At 51.7% G+C, this 23,731-nt stretch overlaps 12 protein-coding genes across 12 annotated transcripts; 6 read left to right on the top strand and 6 right to left on the bottom strand.

Moving 5' to 3' along the window:
• Positions 1-357: 357 nt before the first annotated feature.
• Positions 358-1,502, top strand: An04g06720 (hypothetical protein; the record flags this gene model as incomplete). Its single annotated transcript, XM_059747606.1, has 6 exons — positions 358-390; positions 649-743; positions 837-960; positions 1,087-1,128; positions 1,184-1,331; positions 1,429-1,502. The coding sequence occupies 6 exons, from the start codon at positions 358-360 to the stop codon at positions 1,500-1,502; spliced, it is 516 nt and encodes a 171-aa protein (XP_059603622.1).
• Positions 1,503-1,864: 362 nt separating this feature from the next.
• Positions 1,865-2,791, top strand: An04g06710 (hypothetical protein; the record flags this gene model as incomplete). The annotated part of the gene is made up of 5 exons (XM_059747605.1): positions 1,865-1,909; positions 1,944-2,101; positions 2,186-2,289; positions 2,556-2,663; positions 2,721-2,791. 5 exons carry the CDS (start codon positions 1,865-1,867, stop codon positions 2,789-2,791), a joined length of 486 nt encoding a protein of 161 aa, XP_059603621.1.
• An 851-nt stretch (positions 2,792-3,642) lies between these two features.
• On the bottom strand, positions 3,643-4,282 carry An04g06700 (uncharacterized protein; the record flags this gene model as incomplete). The annotated part of the gene is made up of 4 exons (XM_059747603.1): positions 3,643-3,792; positions 3,927-3,951; positions 4,018-4,064; positions 4,118-4,282. 4 exons carry the CDS (start codon positions 4,280-4,282, stop codon positions 3,643-3,645), a joined length of 387 nt encoding a protein of 128 aa, XP_059603620.1.
• A 130-nt stretch (positions 4,283-4,412) lies between these two features.
• On the top strand, positions 4,413-6,328 carry An04g06690 (uncharacterized protein; the record flags this gene model as incomplete). The annotated part of the gene is made up of 3 exons (XM_001401996.3): positions 4,413-4,750; positions 4,801-5,000; positions 5,052-6,328. The coding sequence occupies 3 exons, from the start codon at positions 4,413-4,415 to the stop codon at positions 6,326-6,328; spliced, it is 1,815 nt and encodes a 604-aa protein (XP_001402033.1).
• An 826-nt stretch (positions 6,329-7,154) lies between these two features.
• On the bottom strand, positions 7,155-7,844 carry An04g06680 (uncharacterized protein; the record flags this gene model as incomplete). The annotated part of the gene is made up of 1 exon (XM_001401995.1): positions 7,155-7,844. One exon carries the CDS (start codon positions 7,842-7,844, stop codon positions 7,155-7,157), a length of 690 nt encoding a protein of 229 aa, XP_001402032.1.
• A 439-nt stretch (positions 7,845-8,283) lies between these two features.
• An04g06670 (uncharacterized protein) lies at positions 8,284-8,872 on the top strand (the record flags this gene model as incomplete). The annotated part of the gene is made up of 4 exons (XM_001401994.3): positions 8,284-8,340; positions 8,416-8,476; positions 8,566-8,695; positions 8,770-8,872. The coding sequence occupies 4 exons, from the start codon at positions 8,284-8,286 to the stop codon at positions 8,870-8,872; spliced, it is 351 nt and encodes a 116-aa protein (XP_001402031.1).
• A 604-nt stretch (positions 8,873-9,476) lies between these two features.
• An04g06660 (uncharacterized protein) lies at positions 9,477-10,836 on the top strand (the record flags this gene model as incomplete). The annotated part of the gene is made up of 3 exons (XM_001401993.3): positions 9,477-10,332; positions 10,395-10,700; positions 10,757-10,836. 3 exons carry the CDS (start codon positions 9,477-9,479, stop codon positions 10,834-10,836), a joined length of 1,242 nt encoding a protein of 413 aa, XP_001402030.1.
• A 160-nt stretch (positions 10,837-10,996) lies between these two features.
• An04g06650 (uncharacterized protein) lies at positions 10,997-11,774 on the bottom strand (the record flags this gene model as incomplete). The annotated part of the gene is made up of 3 exons (XM_001401992.1): positions 10,997-11,058; positions 11,132-11,274; positions 11,347-11,774. The coding sequence occupies 3 exons, from the start codon at positions 11,772-11,774 to the stop codon at positions 10,997-10,999; spliced, it is 633 nt and encodes a 210-aa protein (XP_001402029.1).
• An 871-nt stretch (positions 11,775-12,645) lies between these two features.
• Positions 12,646-15,085, bottom strand: An04g06640 (uncharacterized protein; the record flags this gene model as incomplete). The annotated part of the gene is made up of 4 exons (XM_001401991.3): positions 12,646-12,746; positions 12,804-13,002; positions 13,051-13,902; positions 13,952-15,085. The coding sequence occupies 4 exons, from the start codon at positions 15,083-15,085 to the stop codon at positions 12,646-12,648; spliced, it is 2,286 nt and encodes a 761-aa protein (XP_001402028.1).
• Positions 15,086-16,235: 1,150 nt separating this feature from the next.
• On the bottom strand, positions 16,236-18,704 carry An04g06630 (hypothetical protein; the record flags this gene model as incomplete). The annotated part of the gene is made up of 10 exons (XM_059747602.1): positions 16,236-16,292; positions 16,414-16,528; positions 16,636-16,666; positions 16,770-16,992; positions 17,124-17,186; positions 17,268-17,343; positions 17,429-17,659; positions 17,928-18,074; positions 18,157-18,306; positions 18,631-18,704. 10 exons carry the CDS (start codon positions 18,702-18,704, stop codon positions 16,236-16,238), a joined length of 1,167 nt encoding a protein of 388 aa, XP_059603619.1.
• Positions 18,705-19,218: 514 nt separating this feature from the next.
• On the top strand, positions 19,219-21,191 carry An04g06620 (uncharacterized protein; the record flags this gene model as incomplete). The annotated part of the gene is made up of 7 exons (XM_001401989.3): positions 19,219-19,751; positions 19,873-20,028; positions 20,083-20,157; positions 20,218-20,345; positions 20,397-20,514; positions 20,566-20,841; positions 20,906-21,191. The coding sequence occupies 7 exons, from the start codon at positions 19,219-19,221 to the stop codon at positions 21,189-21,191; spliced, it is 1,572 nt and encodes a 523-aa protein (XP_001402026.1).
• A 342-nt stretch (positions 21,192-21,533) lies between these two features.
• An04g06610 (hypothetical protein) lies at positions 21,534-23,725 on the bottom strand (the record flags this gene model as incomplete). Its single annotated transcript, XM_059747601.1, has 8 exons — positions 21,534-21,600; positions 21,791-21,879; positions 21,931-22,031; positions 22,399-22,533; positions 22,771-22,810; positions 22,912-23,013; positions 23,318-23,505; positions 23,632-23,725. 8 exons carry the CDS (start codon positions 23,723-23,725, stop codon positions 21,534-21,536), a joined length of 816 nt encoding a protein of 271 aa, XP_059603618.1.
• Between the last annotated feature and the right edge of the window lie 6 nt (positions 23,726-23,731).

Below are 23,731 nucleotides of genomic sequence, written 5' to 3'. Positions count from 1 at the left end.
AACATCGAATGATCGGCTCTATACCTACCTGACTCATCACCTTAAAATTGTCTGGCTGACATACCAGCGCAGAGAATTATCCGCGCCAATCAATGGCGAAAATCATAAACTGTCCGGATTTAGTACTTAGTGGATGTCGTCGCATGCGGACATGAAACACTCAATGGGAGGGGGGACAATTCCACTCCCCTTCTCCCCGTTTCCCCCATCATATACGGGAGGAATGCGGGCTGGCCGTTAACGGAAAAGGGGAGAAAGGGAGGAAGGGAGGGGCCGAACCGAGGAGAATTCGGTCAGCTAGTCAGTTCATCAATTAGATACCTAACTAGTTAGTCAGGTATGTTAGTGGTTATGAAGATGCCCGTGCGTGACGGGGTGGTTAGCAAGCAGGTAATTTTAAGCCTCTTTTTCTGCCTCTTCGGAGAGGGGCAGACCACCGGGTTAGGTATGGGTCGGCGGTTGTTGGACTAACATGTCGCTTACTGGATTGGTAAGGGTAGAGTTACTAATGTAGAATTATGTGTGTATGCTCTGCGGGGCTCGGGGACTGAACGCTGAATGCTATCTAGATTAGGAAGACAGAGAGGATAGTCCCCGAGACATCCATGGGAAGGTAACCACCACGCACACTTGCTCCGTGCTCTTTAGGCAACGGATCCCGGGAAGCGAAAAGCAACACTAGGGGAACTCGGGAGGGGGGAGGTGGGATGCGCGCTCACGGCGCACCGGATCCGACGAGGCCGGTTAGATAGGTAGACTGGATGCTATTCACGGGTGTACTTAGGTAGACACTATTGGAAACCAAATGGGGCAGATCTAGTCGGAGATCGTTGTAGGCTGACTGAGCGACGGAGTATTCCGTCGCCGGAGGAAGGAAAAATAAAAAAGAGGAGCCAGAAGAGTCATGATCCTGCAGTGGAATCCAGTGCGAGGCTTTTTGGTCGTACGATGGATCCGAAAGTGATAAGCAAATGTGATGACCATAGCGCATGCGCTGGGGGGTTTATTCGGTCGGAAATGTATCAAGAACCCCCGGGAAATCTGATGCAGCAACAGACATAAACTACATACTGTGTTGTGATGCAGGTCAATGACTTGGCTGGCTACCCCTATCAGTGGCTCTGGGAGGTGCTTTAGTGCACGCTGGATGCTTGTTTAGCGTCGGCGGTAAGTCTCGACTCAGTCGGATACTTGCCTAGTTGGGCAAGGTGTGGGCGTGCCTGGCCCTCGGACGGTCGGAAAACGGCACTCCATCGCCATTCGGCCTATCATTGCTGTGGCTGAGTTGGGTTGGGCCAATGGCAATGATGATGTGCACGGATCATCTGCGGGTCTGTCCTGGTCTTTTCCCGGTTGGGTCTAGACGAAGTTGCACAACTGGCAGTAAGTAGTCTAGCACAAGCAGGTACTTCGCCCATTCTGAAGCAGGAGTCAGGTACGAGGGCAAGTACGCTGTGTGTACCTGCATATACGGTATCCAGTCGATCAGTGTGGTAAGATGAAAAAAAAAAAGAATAAAATATATTCAACCTCCAGATGCATGCTTGTCTCTCCTCTCTCTCTCCGACACTCTCTTGGCTTTCACTATCCCCAGATTTAACTTGCCCTACCGTATTAATAGCACCCGTTCATGTGTTCGTAGGGAGGTGCCAGCGATTAATTAATTTATAAATTAATAGATTCGGCGATAGAATCCAGATGGAAGACTAGCCCCCGACTAACCGCCTCAGTAGTCTGTACAAGTCAGCACGAGTGCCGAACAACGCTTCTCCACTGCCCCCCTAGCGCTGTCATCCGCTGCGGTCCAATCAGGGCTTATGTGATGGCGAGAGGGGCGGGTACCTGGACCGAATCACCAGGAAAAATGGTGGAAGTGGTCGGCACGGGCGGAGTGCAGCGCCAACGATCAGTGAGTGATTTGCGCTCGACAGAAATATGGGTAGAAAAGCGAGGGGGATCAGAGGAAAAATACGGAAGAAAATATAGGCCAAATGATATTAATAGAAACCCAGCACGTCGACAGCTCCGGGATTACGGTTGTACCTGAAAGGGCGCAAGAGTGGAAGGCCACTCATACGGCTGGCCAAAAAGGCAAAATGAGGTCAGTCACCTGCTGGAAGCGGTAAAGTCCCTGATCCCGTTCTGTGGACAATGGCCGGAGAGGCCCGAACTGCCTTCACCCAAGTTCTCCCACTTTTCCAGGGCCAACCTCTTCCCAGTCGCGCCCTGAATTCTACGGTTCACTATCCATGGTTCCGAATCCTGAAGCTGTTATAGGTAAAGTAATCGGTTAGTCAGAAGTGTCCCCTTTCCCACCCATGGTGATGCGGTGCCTGGTGACGGAACCACGGCCCTGGTTCTGCGGTTCGATTCAGGAACCGGGTCGAGTGGCAGGTCGCTTCTTGGGGTAGGTTTCTTGGCTCCGCCTCTTTTTTGTCCTCTTTTCTTTTTTCCCCTCGTCCCTTCTCTTGATTTTTTCCTTCTTTCGCTTTGCTTTCCGGTCCTGATTCGGCAAAATTATGAGGTCACTCCACCACCTGAAACCCTTTTTGTAGCTTGTCAATCGTCGGGCGCTTATGCGATCCCGCCCGGGCTTTGGAACGGTCCAGGTCACGTTGTGTCTGGTTCGCTACCCCTGGTTGTGTCCGTAGTCCGATCCCTCGGTGGGTTCGCCTGCACGATGTTTCTGGAGGCATGGAGGTAGACAATACATGAATTAGTTGCCGGTCCCTACATAATTGCATCCAAAAGTGACTGGGATCGAGAGCATGGTGGCTATTTATGGCTATAGATGATGGAAGGGGATGGTACTCCGATTCGGTTGGGTCGGTCGTTGCCTTGCTTAGGCACACGGGTTCCGAATTTCCTATGCTGGGTATCATCTGCTGGAGCGACGCAGAGTGACTGACTGGGGAGGGGAGGGGAGGGGAAAAGTACGAGCATAACCTAAACCATCCTGAGGTCGCAGTCTTCAACGTCCACATCCATGCAGAAAGGCGCGAATGAGAATGCTTATTGGATGGCTGGGATCCCAAACAACAACGTCGGGCAGCAGGTGCAGATGCCGCGACTGGATGCAGGGGCTAAAACAAGGCGGTGGGTGTGGGTGAGTGGAGGGCGGTGGTGGTCTTGTAACATTCTGGTCCTGCTTCAAGCCATGTGAAATTCTGTAACAACCCAGATGTTTTACCCCCTCCGGATGGAGTAGTAGCAGCAGCATATCATCACCATCACAATCTCATTTGGATCAACAATGTCTAGATCGTGGAAGAATAAATACTCAAAGGATTTGGACGATCCTGAGAGATGTGAATAGAAGATAGGGAAAGAAAAAGGATAGACTTTCAATGCTCCGAGTGAACTGCGCTACGGTGACTACTTACTCCTTGACTCACAACAACAACAACTACTACTACTACTACTTGGGAGCTGTTTCGCCAAAAAAAAATATACCAGGAAAATAAAACGACAAATAATAATAAAGGAAACAAATAATCCAAAAAGGAAATAAAAGGAATAAGGAAAAAGGAAGAAAAGGGCAGAAAAAAAAAATAAAAAGGAAAAAAAGAGAGGCGGCCAGCCCCACGGAGAAAGTCAGGAACAGCCGGTGCCAAAACAGTCCAGCGCCAACTACTGAACCCGCTAACCACTTTGGGCCCTCCCCCATCCCATCTCCTGACCGTCGCGCTCGCTCGCTTTCTCCTCTGCCTCCTCCACCCGTTTGTCTCTTCTTCTTCCCTTCTTCTTCTTCCTCCCTTTCCCTTCTCTCCCACCGACCATCTTCGCATCTTTCTTTCCTTTCCCATTCACTCTTTTTTGTGTTTTTCTCCCCTTCCATTCTTTCTTTCAACTACATTCGCTCGCTTCAGTCGATCGTTTCACTCTTTCACGATCCGATTTCCCAATCTAGCTGTATCTTCGCTTACCTCAGGGCCGCCCATTGACGCAGACCTTCGCCATTACCAAACACCGGCCCCCCCGAATCTGTACCGATCTACTTTGATATCTCAATCTCACGTACAGTCTCCCCCATTACGGTTGCGAAGAGCAAGGATCATATTTCCCTTCCAAGCTGCCTAGGTCAGCTGTTTATATTATTCCCACGACATTTGATTACCCTCTCATCCCGACGCTTCTGCGACGCGCTCATCTTCTCTCTTTGCGCTTTGCTTCCCTGGAACTCTCGACTTCCGACGTGCTTCCAGCCAAGCGCTTCCATTCGTTTGATATTATCCGTCCTCTCTGGCGCTTGACGCTGCTTCAGAGATCCGGACACTCTCATCTCCCATCTTTGACTGTCGGCCGGATCGTCACACCCATCATACTCCTTTTCCTACCGCGGGATTTCACATTCCCACGAACTTGGTCGTATCGCATTTCCTACATTTCAACTTCACTCAATCCCTGCAAACATGTCTTCGACAGACACTCCTGACCCCTCGACCACGTCGAACGCTTCCTCCAACACTGCTTCCACCATGACCTCGTCTTCGTCGACTACCTCAAGCCCGTCTCCGGCCATGTCCAACTCTACTACGGCCGCCTCAGCTTCGGCACGTCGACCTCAGCGGAAGAGCACGCTGACCCAGCAGCAGAAGAACAACAAGCGGCAACGGGCGACCCAGGATCAACTGGTCACCCTCGAACTGGAATTCAACAAGAACCCGACTCCCACGGCAGCCACCCGCGAAAGAATTGCCCAAGAAATCAACATGACTGAGCGGTCCGTTCAGATCTGGTTCCAAAATAGGTTTGTGGTCCGTACTATCATTCTTGACCTGCGGCTAATCGTATCTATAGACGCGCAAAGATAAAGATGCTTGCTAAGAAGAGCATCGAAACGGGCGAGGGCTGTGATTCCATCCCCGAGTCGATGCGCCAGTACCTGGCCATGCAATTTGACCCCACCAAGCCTGGTGCAAGGGACCCATTTGGGCGCACGGGAGGATACGGAACCGGTAGTGTTTATCCCCATGAGTCGGCTCCTTCTGGCAAAGTTGGTATGTTTGAGTCCGCCACTGCTACTGTGTAATGAATACTGACAATCACAGTTATCCATCACTTCACCTGTCGCTCCTTGACTATCGGTAGCTGGCGACGTATCGGACAAAACGCCATGGATCTGGTGGTATTCTATTCCCCTGAGAAGGCCTGCATGACGTACTACATCAACAACGATTCTGCTGGATACAAGATCGAGTATCCGTTTGCCTACATCAAGAACATCACACTGGAGTCGGGCGACCAGACTCCTCAGGCAAACGGTGCTCCCCCGCGACCTGGCGGTCTTGTTGTCGAGCTGAACCGGCCCCCGCTGTTCTACATGGACTCCTCCAACTCGGGCGGATTCTACCAGTGTGGTGACTTCACCGAGGATCAGCAGGCAAGCCAAATCCTGGTCCACCATCTTGGGGGACATCCCAAGGTTCTCAGCGTGCAACTTGCCAAGCTAGTGTCTCTGGAGTCCTTCCAGAACCGCCTAGCGTACAACAACTTTGCCATGAACCCGCCCATGTCCCCTCCGTTTATTCAGCGTCCTGCATCTCAGCCGAATCAATTCGCTCCGGCTTTCTTGAACGTGTTCCCCGAGAGCCATGCTCACCTCAACATTCCGGCGATGCGCGGACACAAGCGTCAGAGGAGTCGCTCAGTTCCGGTAGCTGTCGACTTCTCTGCCATGCAGGCTCCTCTCGCCCACTACAACATGCCCCAGACTCCGGCTCAGTTCAACCATGCCGATACGGGTATCTTTGCTCCCGTTCCCCAGTCGACTCACCCCTTGGCTGTCAACCTTCGGATAGATACCTCTGCCGCCTATGGGTTCGACCCGCGGACTCACCCCATGTCGGCTACCACGACAGCTTCCCCATCTGACTTTGCCAGCCCCGGACTTTTCAGCACTGGAGCCGGTGGTGACTCAACTCCTGTTGCTACCAACATGGGTACCCCCTTCAACCTTCCCTTCGTCTCGCCCGCTGTTGACTCAACTGTGGCGCCCCAAGCATCTTATTCTAACGTCAGTCATGCCGATCCTATGATTGCGAACCATTCTCCTCCATTGTCGAACATCTCGCACGCTCCCCAAGATATGTACGGCCTGGGTAACGAGCATCAGCCCAACTACACGGACGATAGCATGTCCATGAATGGGATCTATCCCAAGCATAACATGAACTTCGCTGTTCCGGCTTCTATGGGTCTTGAAACTAACACATATGATCTCCCCATGCAGCCCATGTCCGGCCATACATCCCCGGGGGTCCATGGCGATTTCCAGAGCCTGAGCCTGGAGAACGTTGATCCCAGCGGTATGGCCCCTGGCTCCTGAGGCAGCCGGAACATGCTATGAGCCGCATCGACGTGGGCCGTCTTCGGCCATCGGCTTAGCCGTATTTCTATCTACCCTTGGGTAGCGCCGCACATTGGCGCGGATCTTCAAATCTCCGCTACTTCAGTGTTTCGAATTCTTTTCCTGGCCACTGGTCTCGAGTACCTCCACTCGGACTGATGAGATACCCAGACATCGCTTGATGTATGGCCAATCGACGATGACGGGAGGATGTATCCTTTCTTGATTATGTTCTCAGCGTCTTCTGTATTAATAACCTTCTACGGGGCTGGTCCTGAGCGTTTATTCGCATTTTTTCATATCTCAGCAGGCTAGCTGGGCTTTTCATCTTCTTCTCTGCCCTTGACCATTTTTGTTTTCATTTTGTTTATACCTGGTCAGGGTTTAACGTGGTTATGCCAGAAAGTCAGACAGATGGCGACATTCGGTTATTTTCTTGGATTCTTCTGGGTTGGCGGGTTAGGAATTGTTTGCTCATTTCCCTTTGTGATGGTTATTTATCGTCCTGAGATCGGCGTCTGCATATTCTGCCAGATCTGGCAATCCTGTCATGTAGCACATTGATAATGGTGCCACTATCGAGGCGGAGCTGAGACAATCTCCGTCCAGATTGTGCGCACGGCTGATATGGAGACATTTCTCAGGTCCAACCTGAACCATGAAACACTACGGATCTGCCCCACGCGCTGCTCGTAGCGATAATATTATGGAACCAGTCGAGTATCAAATCTATCGCGACTCGCAACACATAACAGTAGTATACAGGGGTATCGTATCTAAATCAATATCAAAATCCAACTAAAAACTACCGACCCTCCCACTCCTTCGGCACCGGCGCCTTCAACCCCCTCGACTCCCTCAAATACTTCTCAACCCAAACCTCCATCTTCTCCAACAAGTTCATCTCCCTGCCCCCCTCAGTCACACCATCCCGACACCAAACACTCCACGACCCCATCTGCACCGCCATCAACACATCCGTCCCCAACCGATCCCCCACCACCGCAATCTCATCCGCACGACTCACCACCCCCCTCTCGCGGAACCACTCCAGCACCTCCTTCCCACAAAACGGCTTCTTCTCACTCCCCTCTGGCAGCCGAAACACTGGGATTTGCAACTCGCCGAGCTCCTTCTCCAGCTCGCGCACCTCCGCGTCATACCGCGGGTGACTCCCCGCGCGGTTCGAGACGATCAGGATCGAGTTATCTTTTGTGAAGGGTGACGTTGGGGATGTGCGCAATGCGTGCAGCTTCGATAGGATCTCGGATGGGAAGGAGGTCGTTTTTGGGTGGCAGAGCGTGTTGTCTTTGTCGAGGACAAGGGCGCGGATGGTCGGGGGCTTTGAGGCGCTGGGGAGGATTTCTGGGCCGAGATTTTCGGGTAGGTGGGTGATTGTTGGGATGGTTAGGTGGGGGAGGAATTGGGAGGGGGTTTTGAGGAGGGTGGTTACGGCCAGGTTGAAGGCGCGGAGGTTGCTGTTGGGGGGTTGCATTGTGTTTTTGGGTGGTTGTAGATGTTGTGAGTGATGTTGTGTAGTGGGGGAGAACTTGATTAAAGTGATGTTAGATCTCAATGCATAGTCGATCTAGATCTAATGTTTGAGGATTGAAGGTGAGAAGAAAAATTGTGTACAAAGTGTATCAGATAAATTGGATGGATGAGAAGAGATAGTCTGTAAGTAAAAAGGATGGAAGAAGACTAGTCTTGGCCGAGAAGTCTCCCGCACCGCAGAGCCGCAAAACTCTCCGCCGGCGGATCGCACGCGCCAGACAGACAGACATCCTCGAACGAACTTCCCTTTCGCGCTGGCATTCTGTCTCCGTTGCTTGTTTTATCACCGCTTTGAATAACGAGTCAAGCTTTTTCAGCTTGCTTCGTATCTCCTCCTTCTTCGACTTTGATCCCTTCGCTAGATTTTCTCACATTCCGCAATGGGCAAGTTGACCAGCACGATCGGTATCCCGATCAAGCTTCTTAATGAGGCGCAGGTTAGTCTATCCTTCATCCTAAGCTATTGCTTGTATCTATGTATTGCGATTAAGCTAACGCGGGATTCTGCATAGGGCCACGTCGTCACACTCGAGATCACGTCCGGGGTTGTCTACCGTGGAAAACTCCTAGAGGGTGCGTTGCTTCACCCCTCCTCAACACCTATCCATCCTCTCCAATACACCAATGTCAAATATTCTCGTCACTAACATCCTCTGCTATAGCTGAGGACAACATGAACGTCCAACTGAAGGATATCACGGTCACCGCGCGCGACGGCCGCGTGTCACATCTCGACCAGGTGTACATTCGGGGAAGCCATGTGAAGTTTTTCATTGTGCCGGATATGCTTAGGTCGGTTGCCACCCACCTTAATTTTCTACATATTTATCAGGGATATGGGGCAATGCTAACTAGTATGGTTATAGAAACGCTCCCATGTTCCGCTCACGAGGCCAGCGCGGTCGCGGTGTCGGTCTTGCTCGTGGTAAGGCCACGGTGCAGAGGGCGAGGGGACAGAGACGGGGTTGATTCGGATGGAATACTAGTGGATAAGTGGATGGATGCTTCGGTGCGGCGTTTTGTTCTATTTGAGTTCTTTCTGTGTCTCCTTTTCGTATCTATAAACTTGTCTCGTATTGGCTGTCTGGGTCGTCGGGTCTGATATCATATCGAATAAATCGAGTTGATTGGGTTAAATTGGGTTTCCTGAGGGCATTGATGATGGTAATGTGATTGTGGCAGTGCTGCTTGGGTTCCGTATGGTGTTTCCTTGGGAGGATTCTCAAAATGTAGTGATGAGACCAAAGCTGTGCTGCAGATGCACAGACAGCTAAGCTGATAGGCTAAATTGAACCCCACGACACGAAGAATATGGAATATATCATTACCACATTGTGAATAACTCAAAGCATAATTCTTATGATAAGAGGATATGAAACATGGTAGGGAATGTCAACACGAGATCACCAGTTCAAATCAATCACTACTAACCACCTCCGAGCTCTCTCCGCCGTCCCCGCACCCGACCAACTTTCTCTCCTCAACTCTATCCCTTCACGATAAATACACAGCAACCCTACATTCATCTACACCACTTACCTCATCTCAAACACTCCCACATCAACATCCGAAAATGCCACCCACAACGACATCAACAACCTCCAACCCAACCCCCATCACCAACCCCCGCCGCCTCCTCATCCTCACACCAACCACCCACTCCCAATCCATCGTCCCTCCCCTCCTCCACTCCCTAACAGGCACCCCAGTCACCACTCCCCCAACAGCACCAGGATCCTCCTCGCCAACACCAACTCCGACCCTCTCCTCCGCCACAACCCTCGCCGCCTCCTCCACCACCTCCATCGCATCCAGCACCACTATCACCACCTTCGCCGGCTACACCACGCACCCGCCCCTCCACCTCTCAAACAAATACTACACAGCCGACGTCCCGATCTGGGTCGACGAGATCCCTCTCCCAACCCCCGATTCCTCTGAACCGACCCCCTCAGTGTCCGGGAGTACCATCTCCCCCGCGCAATGGAAGTCCGAGTTCTCCAGCCCCGAAGCGCAAGTCGTCCGGGATGCGATCGGCGCCGTGATGATCTGTTTCCGGAATCCGGTGCAGATGGATCCGGTACCTGGACAGGAGCAGCAGGATGTGGAAGACAGGGCTGATGTGCGCGGGCTGAAGGAGTTTGTCAAGGCTGTTGGGGAGGTGAGGGCTTTGATTGAAGAGGAGAGGGGCGGGGTAGGGGAGGTGCCGGGGTTGGTTGTTTTGGTGGGGGAGAAGAAGACGGGGTCTGGGAAAGTGGGTTCTGGGGATGGTGAGGAGGATGAGGATGGGCTGGGATTGGAGATTGATGAGGTGTTTTCGGAGGGGTGGTGGGAGGATCAGATTTGTGAGATGGAGTTGATGGGGATGGAGGTGGTGAGGTGGGATGGGAAGGAGGGAGAAGAGGAGGAGGGGAGGAATCGGTACGGTGGTATGTTCATTCTTTTCTTATTTTTTTGGTATACTTATTGGTGATATGCTAACTGGTTGTAGAATTACAGGGCATGCGCCGGATTAAAGAGGTACTGGAGACGCATGATTGGGCTGCGACGGAGGATGCAGAGACAGGGTTACTGCATGATGGGGTTGATGATGATCTTGAGCGCGAGCTTTTGGGCTTGGATGATGCGGATAATGGGTTCGATTTGGAGGTGGATGAACTGCAGCGCGAGATGGTCGGGTTGCGCATGGCGATTGAGCGGGGAGGAGGGGATGGGTTTGACGATGACGATGAAGGGGACGAGGAGTTGCGCGTCGATGCGGTCGAGGCGCTGTTGCTCCGGATGAGAGCCATCAAGGGTAGTGATGATTCCTTCTGTCTGCAATGATCCCGGTGTTTGCTAACATGGTAATAGATATCAGCGACGAGTTGCCCGAAGCGGAGAGGAAACGGTTTGCAGCAAAGGCCGTGCGTGATATCATGAGGGAGATGTAGTTGATAAGTATATAGGTTGTACATTATGTTGTGTATTATCTGTGCTCATATTTGAGCTTATATGCCATCTATACCACTATATCCATCGTACAAATCTACTACCTTCTCTTCTACCCTTCACATCACCCTTTATCTTCACCCAACCAAACAACGCACGCACTTATTTCTTCTTCATCGCCTTGCGCCTCTGTGCAATCATATGCGTATACAAAATATACGATCCTAAACAATTAGCACACGCCCTTGATCAGCAATAAACCTCAACCATCTCCCCCAAGGAAGAAGATAAACTCACCAGGAACATAAATCCCCAACACCGCGACCAAGAACCACTTATACAGCGGACTCACCAACTCCCCCGCCGGCCCCAACGCCTTAAACACCATAACACACTCACTCGTAATACCCAGCGGATAGAGCACATAGAACGTATTATACCTTCACACAAACACACACACATTAGCATTTACTCCACCAAACACACAAATGAAACATGAAATAGAAACATACCTCAACCAAGCCCACCACCCCGGCACACCCACTCCGGACAACTGCAACGCAAAGAACCCATAGCGAATACACTCAGTAACACCCCAGGCGCTCAAACAACCCAGGAACGCATAGTCACCAAGCCCCGCCTCCTCACTTCCACCCACGAGAACGCCCTGGAACGGATACATGATGCCCCAAACGAGAAGTATGCGACTAGCGACCTGCATAGCGGTAGTGAGGACCGGGGCGCGGACGAGACGGAGCAGACTGTGGAGGATCTCGAGGAGGGCGAGGGATTGGGTTGTTAGGAGGGTGGTGTAGACATCATTGAATATCTTGGGGATGCTGGTGGATGGGAGGAGGGAGAGGCCGCGGATGGTGCATGTTGCCCAGAGGGTTAGGGAGAGGGCGTTGTAGAGGAGGAGGTAGGGGCGGGTTAGTCCCATTGTGTTGATTTTGCTCCCTTTGGTAGGGGGGAGGGAGGGATTTGGGTGTGTGTTGTGGTGGGAGGGTGTGGTGAAGAGAAAGGGTTGTAGATAAATAATAGCTTAAGTAGAAAGAAAGTCCCGTAGGGCGGTGGTGGATTGGTTGGGGACGCGTCGATCAGTGGTGAGAATGGATGGGTGGGTTATGTAATCTCCCCGGATTTTGGGCCGAGGATGTCATGAAGTAACAGAGGTTGTTGTGTGTTTGACTGGATTTTTGGGTTAGTGTGGTGGGATTGTGAGGTGGTGGGTATGTATGGTCAATGCTTCTTGACTATTTTAACTAAATGTGTAGTAATGTTATACTGTTATATTGGTAGGGGTTCAATGGTATGCTGCAAGATGCGGACATACTCGGGTAACTACACATACTGGCATTTCGGCTACACATTACTGGCACATCGGCTACACTGGCATACTTTTTAATCATGATTCATCCTATAAACACGCTAATCAAGGACACAAATGCAAACACGCAGCTTCATGAAGCGAGAACTAGCCTCCAGCATGAGTCGGCAACGCAGTTGCCCTCGTCATCCGCTGCCAATCAGGTCGTGACCGTACAATATCATGACATTCGTGATCCTCATCATCGCTATTGTAAATACTGTGCGAGAAAGGTATACCACTGAGAAGGTAAAAGGTTGCTAAATCGGACAGATGCTTCAGGCTAGAGCGGCCCTCCAGGGTTCCCACTCCCAGAGAGCCTCATAAAACAAAGGAATGAAAAGCTTCGTGATGACAAGGCGAAAGTACGAAAGCAAGGCGCTCGCTGATGCGGGGCTGGTGTCATAATCATAATGCCGTCATCTTAAAGCTCGTTACACGTCGTTTAGTTTGCGCGAATCACAAGTCGGGAAACAAATTTGTTGGATAAACAGTCGAAGTCATTGCGGTTGAACTTGGAACCAGAGCGGCCCCGAAGATAGCTCTCTACACAGGGTTAGCTTTCATTGCACTAATACACGAGGTTTAAGGATCGCTGCTTACCAAATTGCGTAACATGTTGGCGGACCTCGGTCATTGTGTTGCAGACATCGGGATTCGAGTGCAGCAGGTGGTGGTGTTTGGTCGTCTCCCAGTCCGTAAACGCAGGCAGCTTTTGTGAAATCGCCTGGAACAGACCGACGATGACTCCCACCGGCGTGGTCTCCATATCGTTGCAGAACTTCTCAACAGCGGCAGCATCCTGCGACACGTCAGCATCACGGCTTGCACACACGTTCATTCCACATACCGGAGTCCGATAATGGCAGTCAAACTGCATCTCCTCCCACACGGCCAAAAGTATCGAAGCCAGAATGAAAATTGTCGGCCAGTTCTTGAGCTTCTCTCCACTGTAGACACTAGAGTAGAGGCTAGAGAGCTCTTCCAGCACATCTTTCTGCAACTCTCGCCACATGTTCGCCATGGCACACTTGACCTGGAAGTTGACCATCACAGGCGCTATCGTCTTGCCACTGAACTTGGACGACTTGTCGTTGATCTTTCCCTTGAACTGCTCCTCCTCGCCAATACCCTCCACCATGGTAACGTGAAGCGTCAGGTTGTAGGCAATGATGAGCTTCAACGCCTTGCGAATCACGGGCAACTTCGTGCGGTAGTAATACCGGAAGGCCGTCTTCAGCATCTGCGTCAGGAAAGGTGTGCCTTCGAAGTAGTCATCCACAAACTTCTCAAACGTTCCGTTGCCGTCAATGTGGCGATCCAGATAATCCGAGAGCATAGCGTGCGAAATGCCTTCCATTCCAGCGGAGAGCCTGGCCGTTTCCACCTCGTATGGCGTCGGTTCCCGGTGCATAGACTCGACCCAGTCGACCTTGAAGCACTGATCGTCGTGTACGTAGACCTCGCGGGCATTGATGGGAAGAACCTGACCGTAGCCATGAGTGATGAAGAGAGTCGTCTCCAGATCCGAGAACCCCTTGATGTTTCCGACCGTGAAATCATAATTGACGTGACGATCGTAGTCCGCCTTCCAGTCCTTCATGAAATAGCCGATCTCTTTGATGTCAATGCGCGTGCAGGGAACCTGCCACAACCGCGCATGCGAGGGTTGACAGCCCGCGCAGGGTTCTCCTTTATCGCACTATTCACTCAATCAGTATGTCGCATCGATAAGGTGGGGTCTATCTTACAGTTTTCTTCAAGAACTTGCAACGCAGGCACGCGCGCAGCTTGCGGATCTCGCTGGCTTGTTTCCGTTGGTCCGGCTTGAGCGGCCCCTTACGCTTGCCAACACGCTTCTCGGTCTCTGGCTTTCCATTTTGCGACTGCTTACGGACCTTGGTCTCGGCTGTCTTGGCAGCAATCGGGCTCTTACGGGACGGCTTCCGGCTAGGAGGGGAAGCCGATGAAGTTGATGCTGCAGACCGAGTAGGCGGGGTCGACGCCTTCTTGGAAGGCACCGGAATGGGTCGTACAATGGCCACGGGGCTAACCGCAGTCGGGGACTGCGAACCATGCGAGGTATGGTCATAAGAGACCCGACGAGTCATGCTGTGGTTGAAAGCAGTGTCGAAGTTGGTGTCAGAGCTGGGCGAATTGATGGGATTCGTAATCTCCACGAAGCTGCCGTATGAGGTGGAATAGGACGACTCGGACAGAGACCGGTCGTGGAGGGTCTGGGTGGGATTGATAAAGATGCCCTGGTCCGGGTAGGAGAATTCATGGGAGCGGCGGGGCTCAATGGTGCTCCAGCCATTGTCGCTACTGGACAGAGAACGGACCTCCAGGTAGGTGTCGGTGGGTGAGCTGCTCTCCAGAACATTCTGCGGTGCGCTGTAGGCGGACAGATCTGGTAAGCCATCGGCGGCTGGAGGGAAAGCCATGAGGTCGGCCTGGAGGTCATGGTAAGGGAATGGAACCATGTCGACCGGCGCAGAGAGGGGCAAATAAGAGCCATCGAGCAGGCTCGTGCTCATGTGGCCGTGGGCTCCAGACATGAGATCCACGGGGGAAGAGTGGATAGACATGCCATAGCTAGCGGCGGTGGTGAACTGCTGGGGAGCGGAGGAGGCCTCCTCATGGGAGTACTGAAGGTGGGGTTGCAAGTGCTGGAAGTGCCAGTCGACCATCAGATTAGGATCCTGAGCTACCGATTGATCGTAAGCGTGACCGCTGGTTTGCAAGGGCGAGATGTCTCGCGCTCCATCCGATCGCTGAGAGGCCTGATGGTCCACCGCCACGGGCCATGAGTGAGCTTGGAGGTAATTCCTCGAGTCGTAGTCCAGGCCAATGAAGCCGTCGCTTGATAAATCGACATTCGACATGATGCTGACAACAGGAAACTATTTACCAACGGTGAAGAAGAGGAAAAGGAAAGGATTGCATGAACTTTGCTGGACACTGAAGAGGGAAATAAAAGAGGAAAATAAAAAGAAATGAATAAGAGGAGGGAGTAATGAAAAGGAAAAAAGGAATAAAAAACTCAAGCGATAGACAGACAGGCAAGCCAGCAGGACAGACAGATAGACAAATAGACAAATAGACAGACAGACAGACAGACAGTTAGACAGACAGACACTGGGTGGTACAAAAAACAAATAAGGGCGTGATGAATATGGGTGGGTGTAGTAGGGAAATGGGGATTGGGGATTGGGGATTGGGAGGGGGGTGGGATAGGAAGGAAGACGTGGGAATACTGATTGATTGATGAAGCCTGAGGACCAGAAGAGGGCTTCGGATGAGCAGAAAGCCCAGAATCCGGGGGTGCAAAGCGAGAAGAAGAGGACGAAGCCGGGCGATAGGATGAGGCCATGGCGGGCAAAAGCCAGGCTAGCGGTGGGGAGCAAAGCAGCGGTGAGGCGGGAGTTGCGTCGGCCGGAGATACGCTAGGGGATCCTGGGAAGGAGTTATCACCATCCGAGTGGGGAATCGTGAACGAAGTCAAAAGACTGTCCCGGGAAAATTGAAAAGAGAGGCTGGGTTGGATCTTCCCCCCGGTGGGCTTAATGCCACGACCCTTTGACTACTTACTTGGAGAGTGGCGTTGCTCCATCCAGAGCTGATGAACTACTTACTTTTACTATACTTACTTACTATCAGTTACTGACTATCTACTACTGTGTCCTAGGTTAGCACGTACAGTAGTCTGCTTTTCTTCCCCGGGCGCCAAAATGGAGAACGAGATGATATCCACAGTAGAAGAAAGAAAAAAGAAAAAAGAAAAAAAAAAAAAGAAAAAAAAAAGTAATTAAAAAAAAAAGATTGGATGAAGAAAACAAAAGAGAAAAAAAAGAAACAACATACAAAAGAAAAAGGCAGACAACCATAGTGCCACTCCAACGAGACAAGACGAAAGAGCCAACATGGTCTTCACACTAGTCCTATCTGAGTTCGATCCGTAGGACCCTACATCTCACAATATGCTAGAGACCGGTTAACCCAGTATGGCACCAGGATCGAACTACTGCTAACTGTTCAATTGACAAGTCTCATGATTATCAGCCCTTTCTCGATCTTGGACAAATTGGAAGCCTGCCAACTGAGAGAAAGCGAAAGCAAAAGAGAAAGGGAAGAAGGAAAAAAAGACTAGACTAGCCCGAGTGGACTAACTAGTTAGTAGCTGCTGACCATGGGATGCGCGCGACGGCAGTACTAGCCCCATACGCCCATGCATCGGATTAGCCTGCTCTCGTTGGCGTCCCACGTCCGAGCCACGTACCGACCATGTACCAGTGACTCCCTCAACTGCCCTCCAGCGTAGCACTGCCCTACGTCAGTAGTACCTCGCTCAAGAAAGATTCTCATCAGGCAGATGATTTGTTGTCAGTCAACTAGTAATCATAGTGGCATAGTAGCATAGTAGCCATAGTCGCACCTTCGAGCTGTAGTGCTACTCAGCCTTGGAACTGGGAAACCAACAAAAGCCTGCTTGGGCTACCGCGGTACCGGACGGAATTTTCCGTTGTCGAGACACGGGATCACATTCGGGAAAGGGAGATCAGTGGAAACCGTCAAGATCGGTTGAGACTGGATTCGATGGAGCATTATTGACTAAGGCGCCACGATTATTGGCAATTGTCTCCGATCGAAAGGTCGGCCGTGGCAATATTTTCTTTTTCTGCTTCGTCGCTTTGCCCCGAGGGCCGTTAGTGTTAAAACTCAAACTATCTCTCTTTGAGTTACTAGTCAAGGACTGAGCGACCTCGGAAAAGGACCCTCGCTGACTCAACGCCTCCCGTACCACCGAATCAAAGGACATAAACTGTATTGTACGTGAGTCCTCGCCAGTGACAGGCAAACTTCAGGTTCAACGAGGTGGACAGGAGGACTATTGTTGATGTACGTCCGGGCTTACCTACATACATCTAACAGCCTCTGGCCTGGCTGCCATTCGTCCCCTTCCCCCGTCCCCTCGACCGGGATGGCCTGTTAGTTCACGGTAGGTGATAATCATCTCGGCCCAATAACGCCCATCCTCCCAATCAGTAAGCAATCACTGGCGCACACATGTTGATTTCGTGCCAACAAGGTGGCTGACGGTGCAGTAGCTCCAAGGTTCATCAGCATGCCACAGGCCTTGCCCCTCGAGGCCAACTAGGTACGACTACTACTGTACGATTCCCCTCCCCGGAATCCCCAAGAGCACATCATCCCTCCTTATCTGCAACCCTCTTCTCTTGACGATGATGAAATGATGAGATGATGAGGAGTCGATAAGGGTCGAGGCAACTTCACGTCCCCCTCGTTTTACCTTTCTGGGTAAGTCATCATCATGAAGATAGGCATATGCAATCCCGCGGCGCGTTGGCATGTACATGCTGCGGATGTCTGTCTCTTCCTCCGTAGTGGTTACAGGGTCCTTTCTGCTCTTCCTCTTACTTGGCCTTCCCACTTTTTTCCTTGTGACTTCCGTGACCCCACCCGTTTAGATAATTTTAGCAAGGGTCGACAAAGACATTTCCCATAACCGCCAGCTCGGCTCGTAAAATGGGAGGAGAAACGTGACAGATCCAAAATTGGTTCTCAACAAACATGCAGGCGCAGGGCTATGTCAGCGCCATTGGGGTGGTCACCTCCTCCACGGGGCCGTGCAAAGAAAGTAAAAAAGAAACACAAACGGTCTTGGCCGCGGAGCTCCCTCGAAGGGGAAAAGGGAAACAGACACACCTCCCTAAAGCAGGCAACGAGCCAGCCCAGGCGTAAGGAAACGTTCTGCATATGAAATCCAAGCCCGTGAACTCCACTCCGATGGGGCTCGACAACTCGATTCGCTGGCTATGAAACATATCAGCACCACGGACTTCTGACTCGCAGCTCGCCACGCCAGCGGCCGCAAGCCATACATACTATCTCCAGCGCGTCGCTTTAATGTCTCCAGAGCCAACAATGTCCAGACGGTTGCGCCGGCTGACGACGTTGGCGCTTAAGTCGCAGCAGCCATGGAAATCTTATTATTAGCACGGTCGCGATGTTTGTGAGGTCACAGAGGAGACGACACACGGGAAGCGGATCTGCAGTAGTAGTGTCGATGGTCAGTGCCCGAAATCTTTAGTCAAAGACAACGTAGCGTAGTCTAGGAAGTAGACTTTGTGTTGTAGTAGACTACTAAAATCCAGCGTCAATAACTTTAAATCCTGCCTGGTTTGATGCGCGCGCTCAATCCCGTCGCTTGAGTCGGCTAGGACAGGGTTGGAAGGGTCGGGAAACCACTTGAGTTTCTTCCGGTCGATTCAACGTCCAGACAAAGAGACAGGATAGGGGGGAGGAAAGAGGTTGGAAGGAGAGGAGAAGGTCCCCTGAGACCCTTTGACCCCTCATGGTCGAGTCATGGAGTCTGAAGGAGCTGCATCTTAACTACAAGGATTAAGACTTCCGGCCGCCGACCGGAATGCCCACTAGCCTGAGTGGGAGAGTGAAAGCGGCGATCCATTCCTCATCGGCCATGGGCTGGCTGCCTGCGAAAAAAGGAAGAAAGGGGGTCACGGGATCCATCCGTCACGAAGAAAAAGGAAAACAAAGAGCAGCAGACGAAGATGCCTCGGGAACGTGCCGGCAACACAGTGTGGGTTGATTTGACACCACACCACCATGTAAGAATCTGACAGATGTTGGGGGAAGTGAATGAGGATAAAGAAATCATTCCCATCCATCATCCATAATAGCCACATCCACTAAATTCCACAGCCTTATCTTCGCGGAACCGAGGTTCTCTATCTTGCGCACTTGGTTTGTTCGCCCAACTCGACTGGGGCTTCTGGCCTGAGGAGTCGACGAGGGGCCCACCTGACTTGCAACTGCGGCGGGGAGAAAGAACAATGGATTCTGCGGGCGGCCATGGCAGCTGTCATCTCCATTCATGAAAGAGGAGAACAATCGGACCCAGGCTCATCTCGATCATTCTCGATCGCGCCAATAAACAGTAGACCCGAAATCATATATTCAAACTCCAGGTCGTTCCATGCCGATCGTTATCGCCGCCGCAGGGAAGCCGCGTCGCAAAGTTCGTTTTTCATCCAACCAAACATCCAGGCCAACAGACGCTCAGGGTAGAGACACAAAATCTACTAGTTCGTCAATAGGACGCCGTCAACCCTCGGCGCCTACACCTAGGAAGCACACATCGCTAGACCAACGCAGCAACAGCAGCGGCGGCATGTATGAGCCCCAAGCACATCCCGGAGTTCCGGCGTTGTTTCAAGAGCTGCCCTCGCTGCTAGATGCCCTGTGCACCGAGACCTCTGAGGTCCAAAGTGAGACCGTCAACAAATGTCTGCCCTTCTTGAAAGGCATTCACAACAGCCAGGCAGGTCCATTCAACCGATTCGGAGTACCATCTCTGAACCAGAATGACCACCTCATCTACTTATACGATTCTTTGGAGGACTATCCAGAGGGCTTCGCTGGCATGGATGCAAGCCGACCTTGGATGGTCTACTGGGTGCTGGCCGGATTAAGCCTCCTGGGGGAAGATGTCACCAAATACCGTGAACGGTAAGCAATAATTGAGCTGTGCGTTTGACAGCGTGCAGATTGATCATAGCTACGCTGCTGCGATTCTGGCTCTCAATTACCACCTTTCTATCCAACGACCATGTCTAAATCCTCTCTCTAGTGTCATTTCCACGTTTACGCCAATGCAAAATCCTACAGGGGGTATGGGAGGAGGTCACGGGCAACTGTCCCACTGCGCCTCTAGCTATGCCACAGTGCTCGCTTTAGCCATGGTCGGAGGCGAAGAGGCATTCGAACTAATCGATCGGGAGGCGATGTGAGTAATTATGGTACCTGACTTGAGCATCAATGCATGCTGACCTGGGCCTAGGTGGAGATGGCTAGGCAGCTTGAAGCAGCCTGATGGCGGCTTTAGGGTCTGCGTGGGCGGGGAAGAAGACGTGCGGTATTTTCTCCCGTTGCTTGCTTCGCATCCACCTTTTGCCTTTTGCTAAAATTTGGTCAGAGGCGCCTATTGCGCCATGGTGGTCCATTCGCTACTGAATTTGCCACTGGAATTACCCCCTGATGCCGAAGCTCGGCAGCACGGTCTCGAGACATTCACCAGTGGCCTCTCGGAGTACCTGTCGAGGTGTAAGAGCTTCGCATCCCTAAACTGCCGGACTAGACTGATCTGGACTGCAGGCCAAACATACGAAGGCGGCATTTCCGGAAGCCCCGGTTCTGAGGCGCATGGTGCCTATACTTTCTGTGCTTTGGCATGTCTGTGCCTCATGGGCCCACCAGAAGTCATGGTGTCGAGGTAAGAGGTGCATTCTCATGTTGTTCTCCCCGCTTCCGCTGATAACATCAGGTGCATGGATGTTCCTTTACTCCTGAGCTGGCTTTCTGCTCGACAGTACGCCCCCGAAGGAGGGTTTTCGGGAAGGACCAATAAATTGGTGGATGGCTGCTACAGCCACTGGGTTGGCACCTGCTGGCCATTAGTTCAGTCTGCCCTCAACGGAGTCCAGTCAGCTACAGGCCCGGAGCGGGTCCCTGCCAATCTCTACAGCCGTGAAGGGTTAACCAGATATATCCTTGGTTGTTGCCAGTCCAAGTTCGGGGGGCTCCGTGATAAGCCTGGGAAGTACGTAACTCCCTTCCTCTTCCGATTCCTTTCACAGTGTGGTCAGGCTAACTATGGCTACTAGGCATCCGGATTCGTACCACACCTGCTACACGCTGACAGGCTTGAGCTCAACCCAGTATTATCATTACCACACCACTTCCAGCGTCAGCTCTGATGAGGGCTTTGGTTCGGCGTATTCCTGGAAATGCACACCCATCCCTGCTTCGGATGATTCATCCTCCGACCAGAATGTATTCGATGAGAAGGACCGGTTGAAAGCCTTTCACCCGATCTTCGTGGTACCCCATGCGGCCGCGGAGAGCCTGCGGGTATGGTGCGAGCACCGTCCGATCAAGCCCGAATGGTGATGGGACAGGGTCAAGCTATCGAGCAGGGGAACTATATCAAATGAAAAGTATAATTTGTACAGTATGACGCATGTAAGAATCAATTGTTCATAAGCTTGTTACACGCATGTAAGATAGTTTGGCTGGCCTCCGCACTGAGGGGAAGCAGGAAAAGCCAGGAAGCAGCCAGCATGAAGATGAGATGATCAAACCAATGGTTTCTTGCTGGCTTGCGACAAGATCCGGGGTTAAACTCTTTGGTACGACATCAGCTGCTCAAAGTTTGGCCACTTGATGCCCCTCTCCAGTAGTCCTTTTGAAACTACAAGACCCCGCTGAAACGGTCCTGGCAGTTAGTCAAGACTAGGGGACAGTATTGACTGGGCATTCGATCTGTGCTTCTCCCACGTTTGACCCTATCCCCTGGCGCCTCAAGAATGAAGACCACGATAAGTAGAAAAAGGACAAGGCGGCTAAGAAGGCAGAGGGGAAAGAAAGGCATGGCCCGCCCTCGCTTCCACAAACATCCAAGCGGTACATGTCACCATCGCGACGCGAGGGCCACAAAAAAAGGACGGACTTACACCATGCACAGACACACTGAGCAAATATGCTGCAACCCGTCAATCAGCCAAACGAGGGAAGAAGAAGCAGTGGCCCAACGGGTGTCGAGTTGGAGCCAAAGGCCACCAAATTCCCCGGGGTCGTGCTGAATAAGTGGGAGAAAAGCCTCTCAGGTTACTCTGCAAGGTTAACTAACCTCCTCCTTTCTCCTCATCCTTTGCTCACTTCGTGTCGAAGTGGCATGGATTCCCCGCCGCACGAAGCGAAATTGCCAACTCATCATTGCATCCGCGATGCCTGCTTGTCAACAACATCCAACGCCTCGACCAATCTGAGCCTGATCCACTCCGGCCAGTCTGGAGCCTATCCGGATTTTTCACGCGGCAACCGATACATTCCAGGATGCTTTTGTGAATTAGTAGGTTCCGATAGCAAGAGACCTCTAGAGCCAATTTTTAAATGGTTGTTTCTACATCTGGATCTTTTGTTCGACTCCCGAAGGATTCTGTTCATTTAACATGAGGATTACTCAGGAGGCACCCGAGGAAGCGGTCTGCTAAAACTAAGGGAAGCGGATTCGGATGGCTTACCGAGTCGTCGAGGGTCATGATCGTCTCAGCATTGACCCGGCCAGAGGGAAAAAAAAGTTACGGTCGAGTCCAACGGGACTTTCTTCCATCATTGGTGGCATCCTGCTTCCCCTCCAGAAGGGACGATCGGCTCATGGTACAAAGAAGCCCGCCAGCACCAATTCTCTCTGGTGGTTCCATGCCAGGATTCATCTGCGCGACATCAACCCCTTGTTATGTATCGTCAATGTGCATTAGCGGGATTCCACGACGCCTCCTTCCTTGAGTCTTTCTCCCGTGCTTCCATTACGTTCGTTGCGACTTGCTTGACAGGGCGACAGTCGTTGTTCCCTCTACACTGCGGGGTTTATGGATACATTTCAGACCGAAGGATCGGGAGGGGAGGGGACGCGCAAGGAAGAATGGAAGAAAATAAAATTCACAAAAAGGCCGCGCTGACTACGGACTGGCACCTTCTAAGGCATGCCTAGACAGCCGGCCCACGTTCTGCAGCAAGAATGGTAGACCGAATCGACCGATTTGCCCGGAAAGCTCTTATCCTGAACAACATGTCAATATGTTAGCCGCCTGGATCGGCGGCGAATTACACGGTGGCCGATGGGCCAGGACGTCCTGGATCTTTTTTGCGCGGGACCACTGGTGAAAAGCCATGCCAGCGCATCAGGGTTTGGACCGCGCTTGTCATGTTCCTTTCTCCAAGCAGAAAGGCGACAAGACGAACAAAGCTAGTGAGGTTTAGGACCGTTTTTGAGAGGAGGGCATTCGTCTATTGCCTTTCTCCTCGGCCAATCCGTGGAGAGATTGAAAGAGCCGGTGGAGAGCCGTTCTTTTGATTGAAATGATAATTTTATTTTTAATTTTCCTTCTGCTTTTTTGTAATTAGTTTTGCCCCTACGGTGTCTCTGTTGTCACTCTCTCTTTACCCTTTTCTTCCCCTTGACTGGAATAATTATCAATGACCAGTCCCACCCTGTTTATTTGAGCGGACTATACCTGAGCCAGCATGATATTCTTCGCCTCTCTTTTCTTTTTTTTTCCCTCCTGCCCTCCGCCAGTGTAAGGCATGCTGCTTGACTCTTCTCGGCCGCTAGTTCCTTCCCTCACGGTCCTTCGTGCCCTTTGTTTGCATTGATCTATACTAGGCGTTGTCGACTGTCTCGGCCCGCTTGTGGTGAACAGGGCTCTTTGGCTATTGTAAAAAATAACGGAACCACAAAAATAGCACATCCATTGCCCGTCATATGAGGCAGTGAGTGAGTGATCATTGGGCACCAACCATCGCTGTCAACATAGACTCGTGCCGGTACCTTTTTGGTGTGACTGCCCAGGATCTGGTGCAGTCTCGATCTGAGCTGGGGCAACGAATACTGGGCCGATACCATCCAGGGCTATACCTTCCATTGGCCA

This window comes from Aspergillus niger (genome assembly GCF_000002855.4).
Source record: "Aspergillus niger supercontig An04".
NCBI lineage: Eukaryota > Fungi > Ascomycota > Eurotiomycetes > Eurotiales > Aspergillaceae > Aspergillus > Aspergillus niger.
This window is presented reverse-complemented; position numbering and strand designations above follow the sequence as displayed.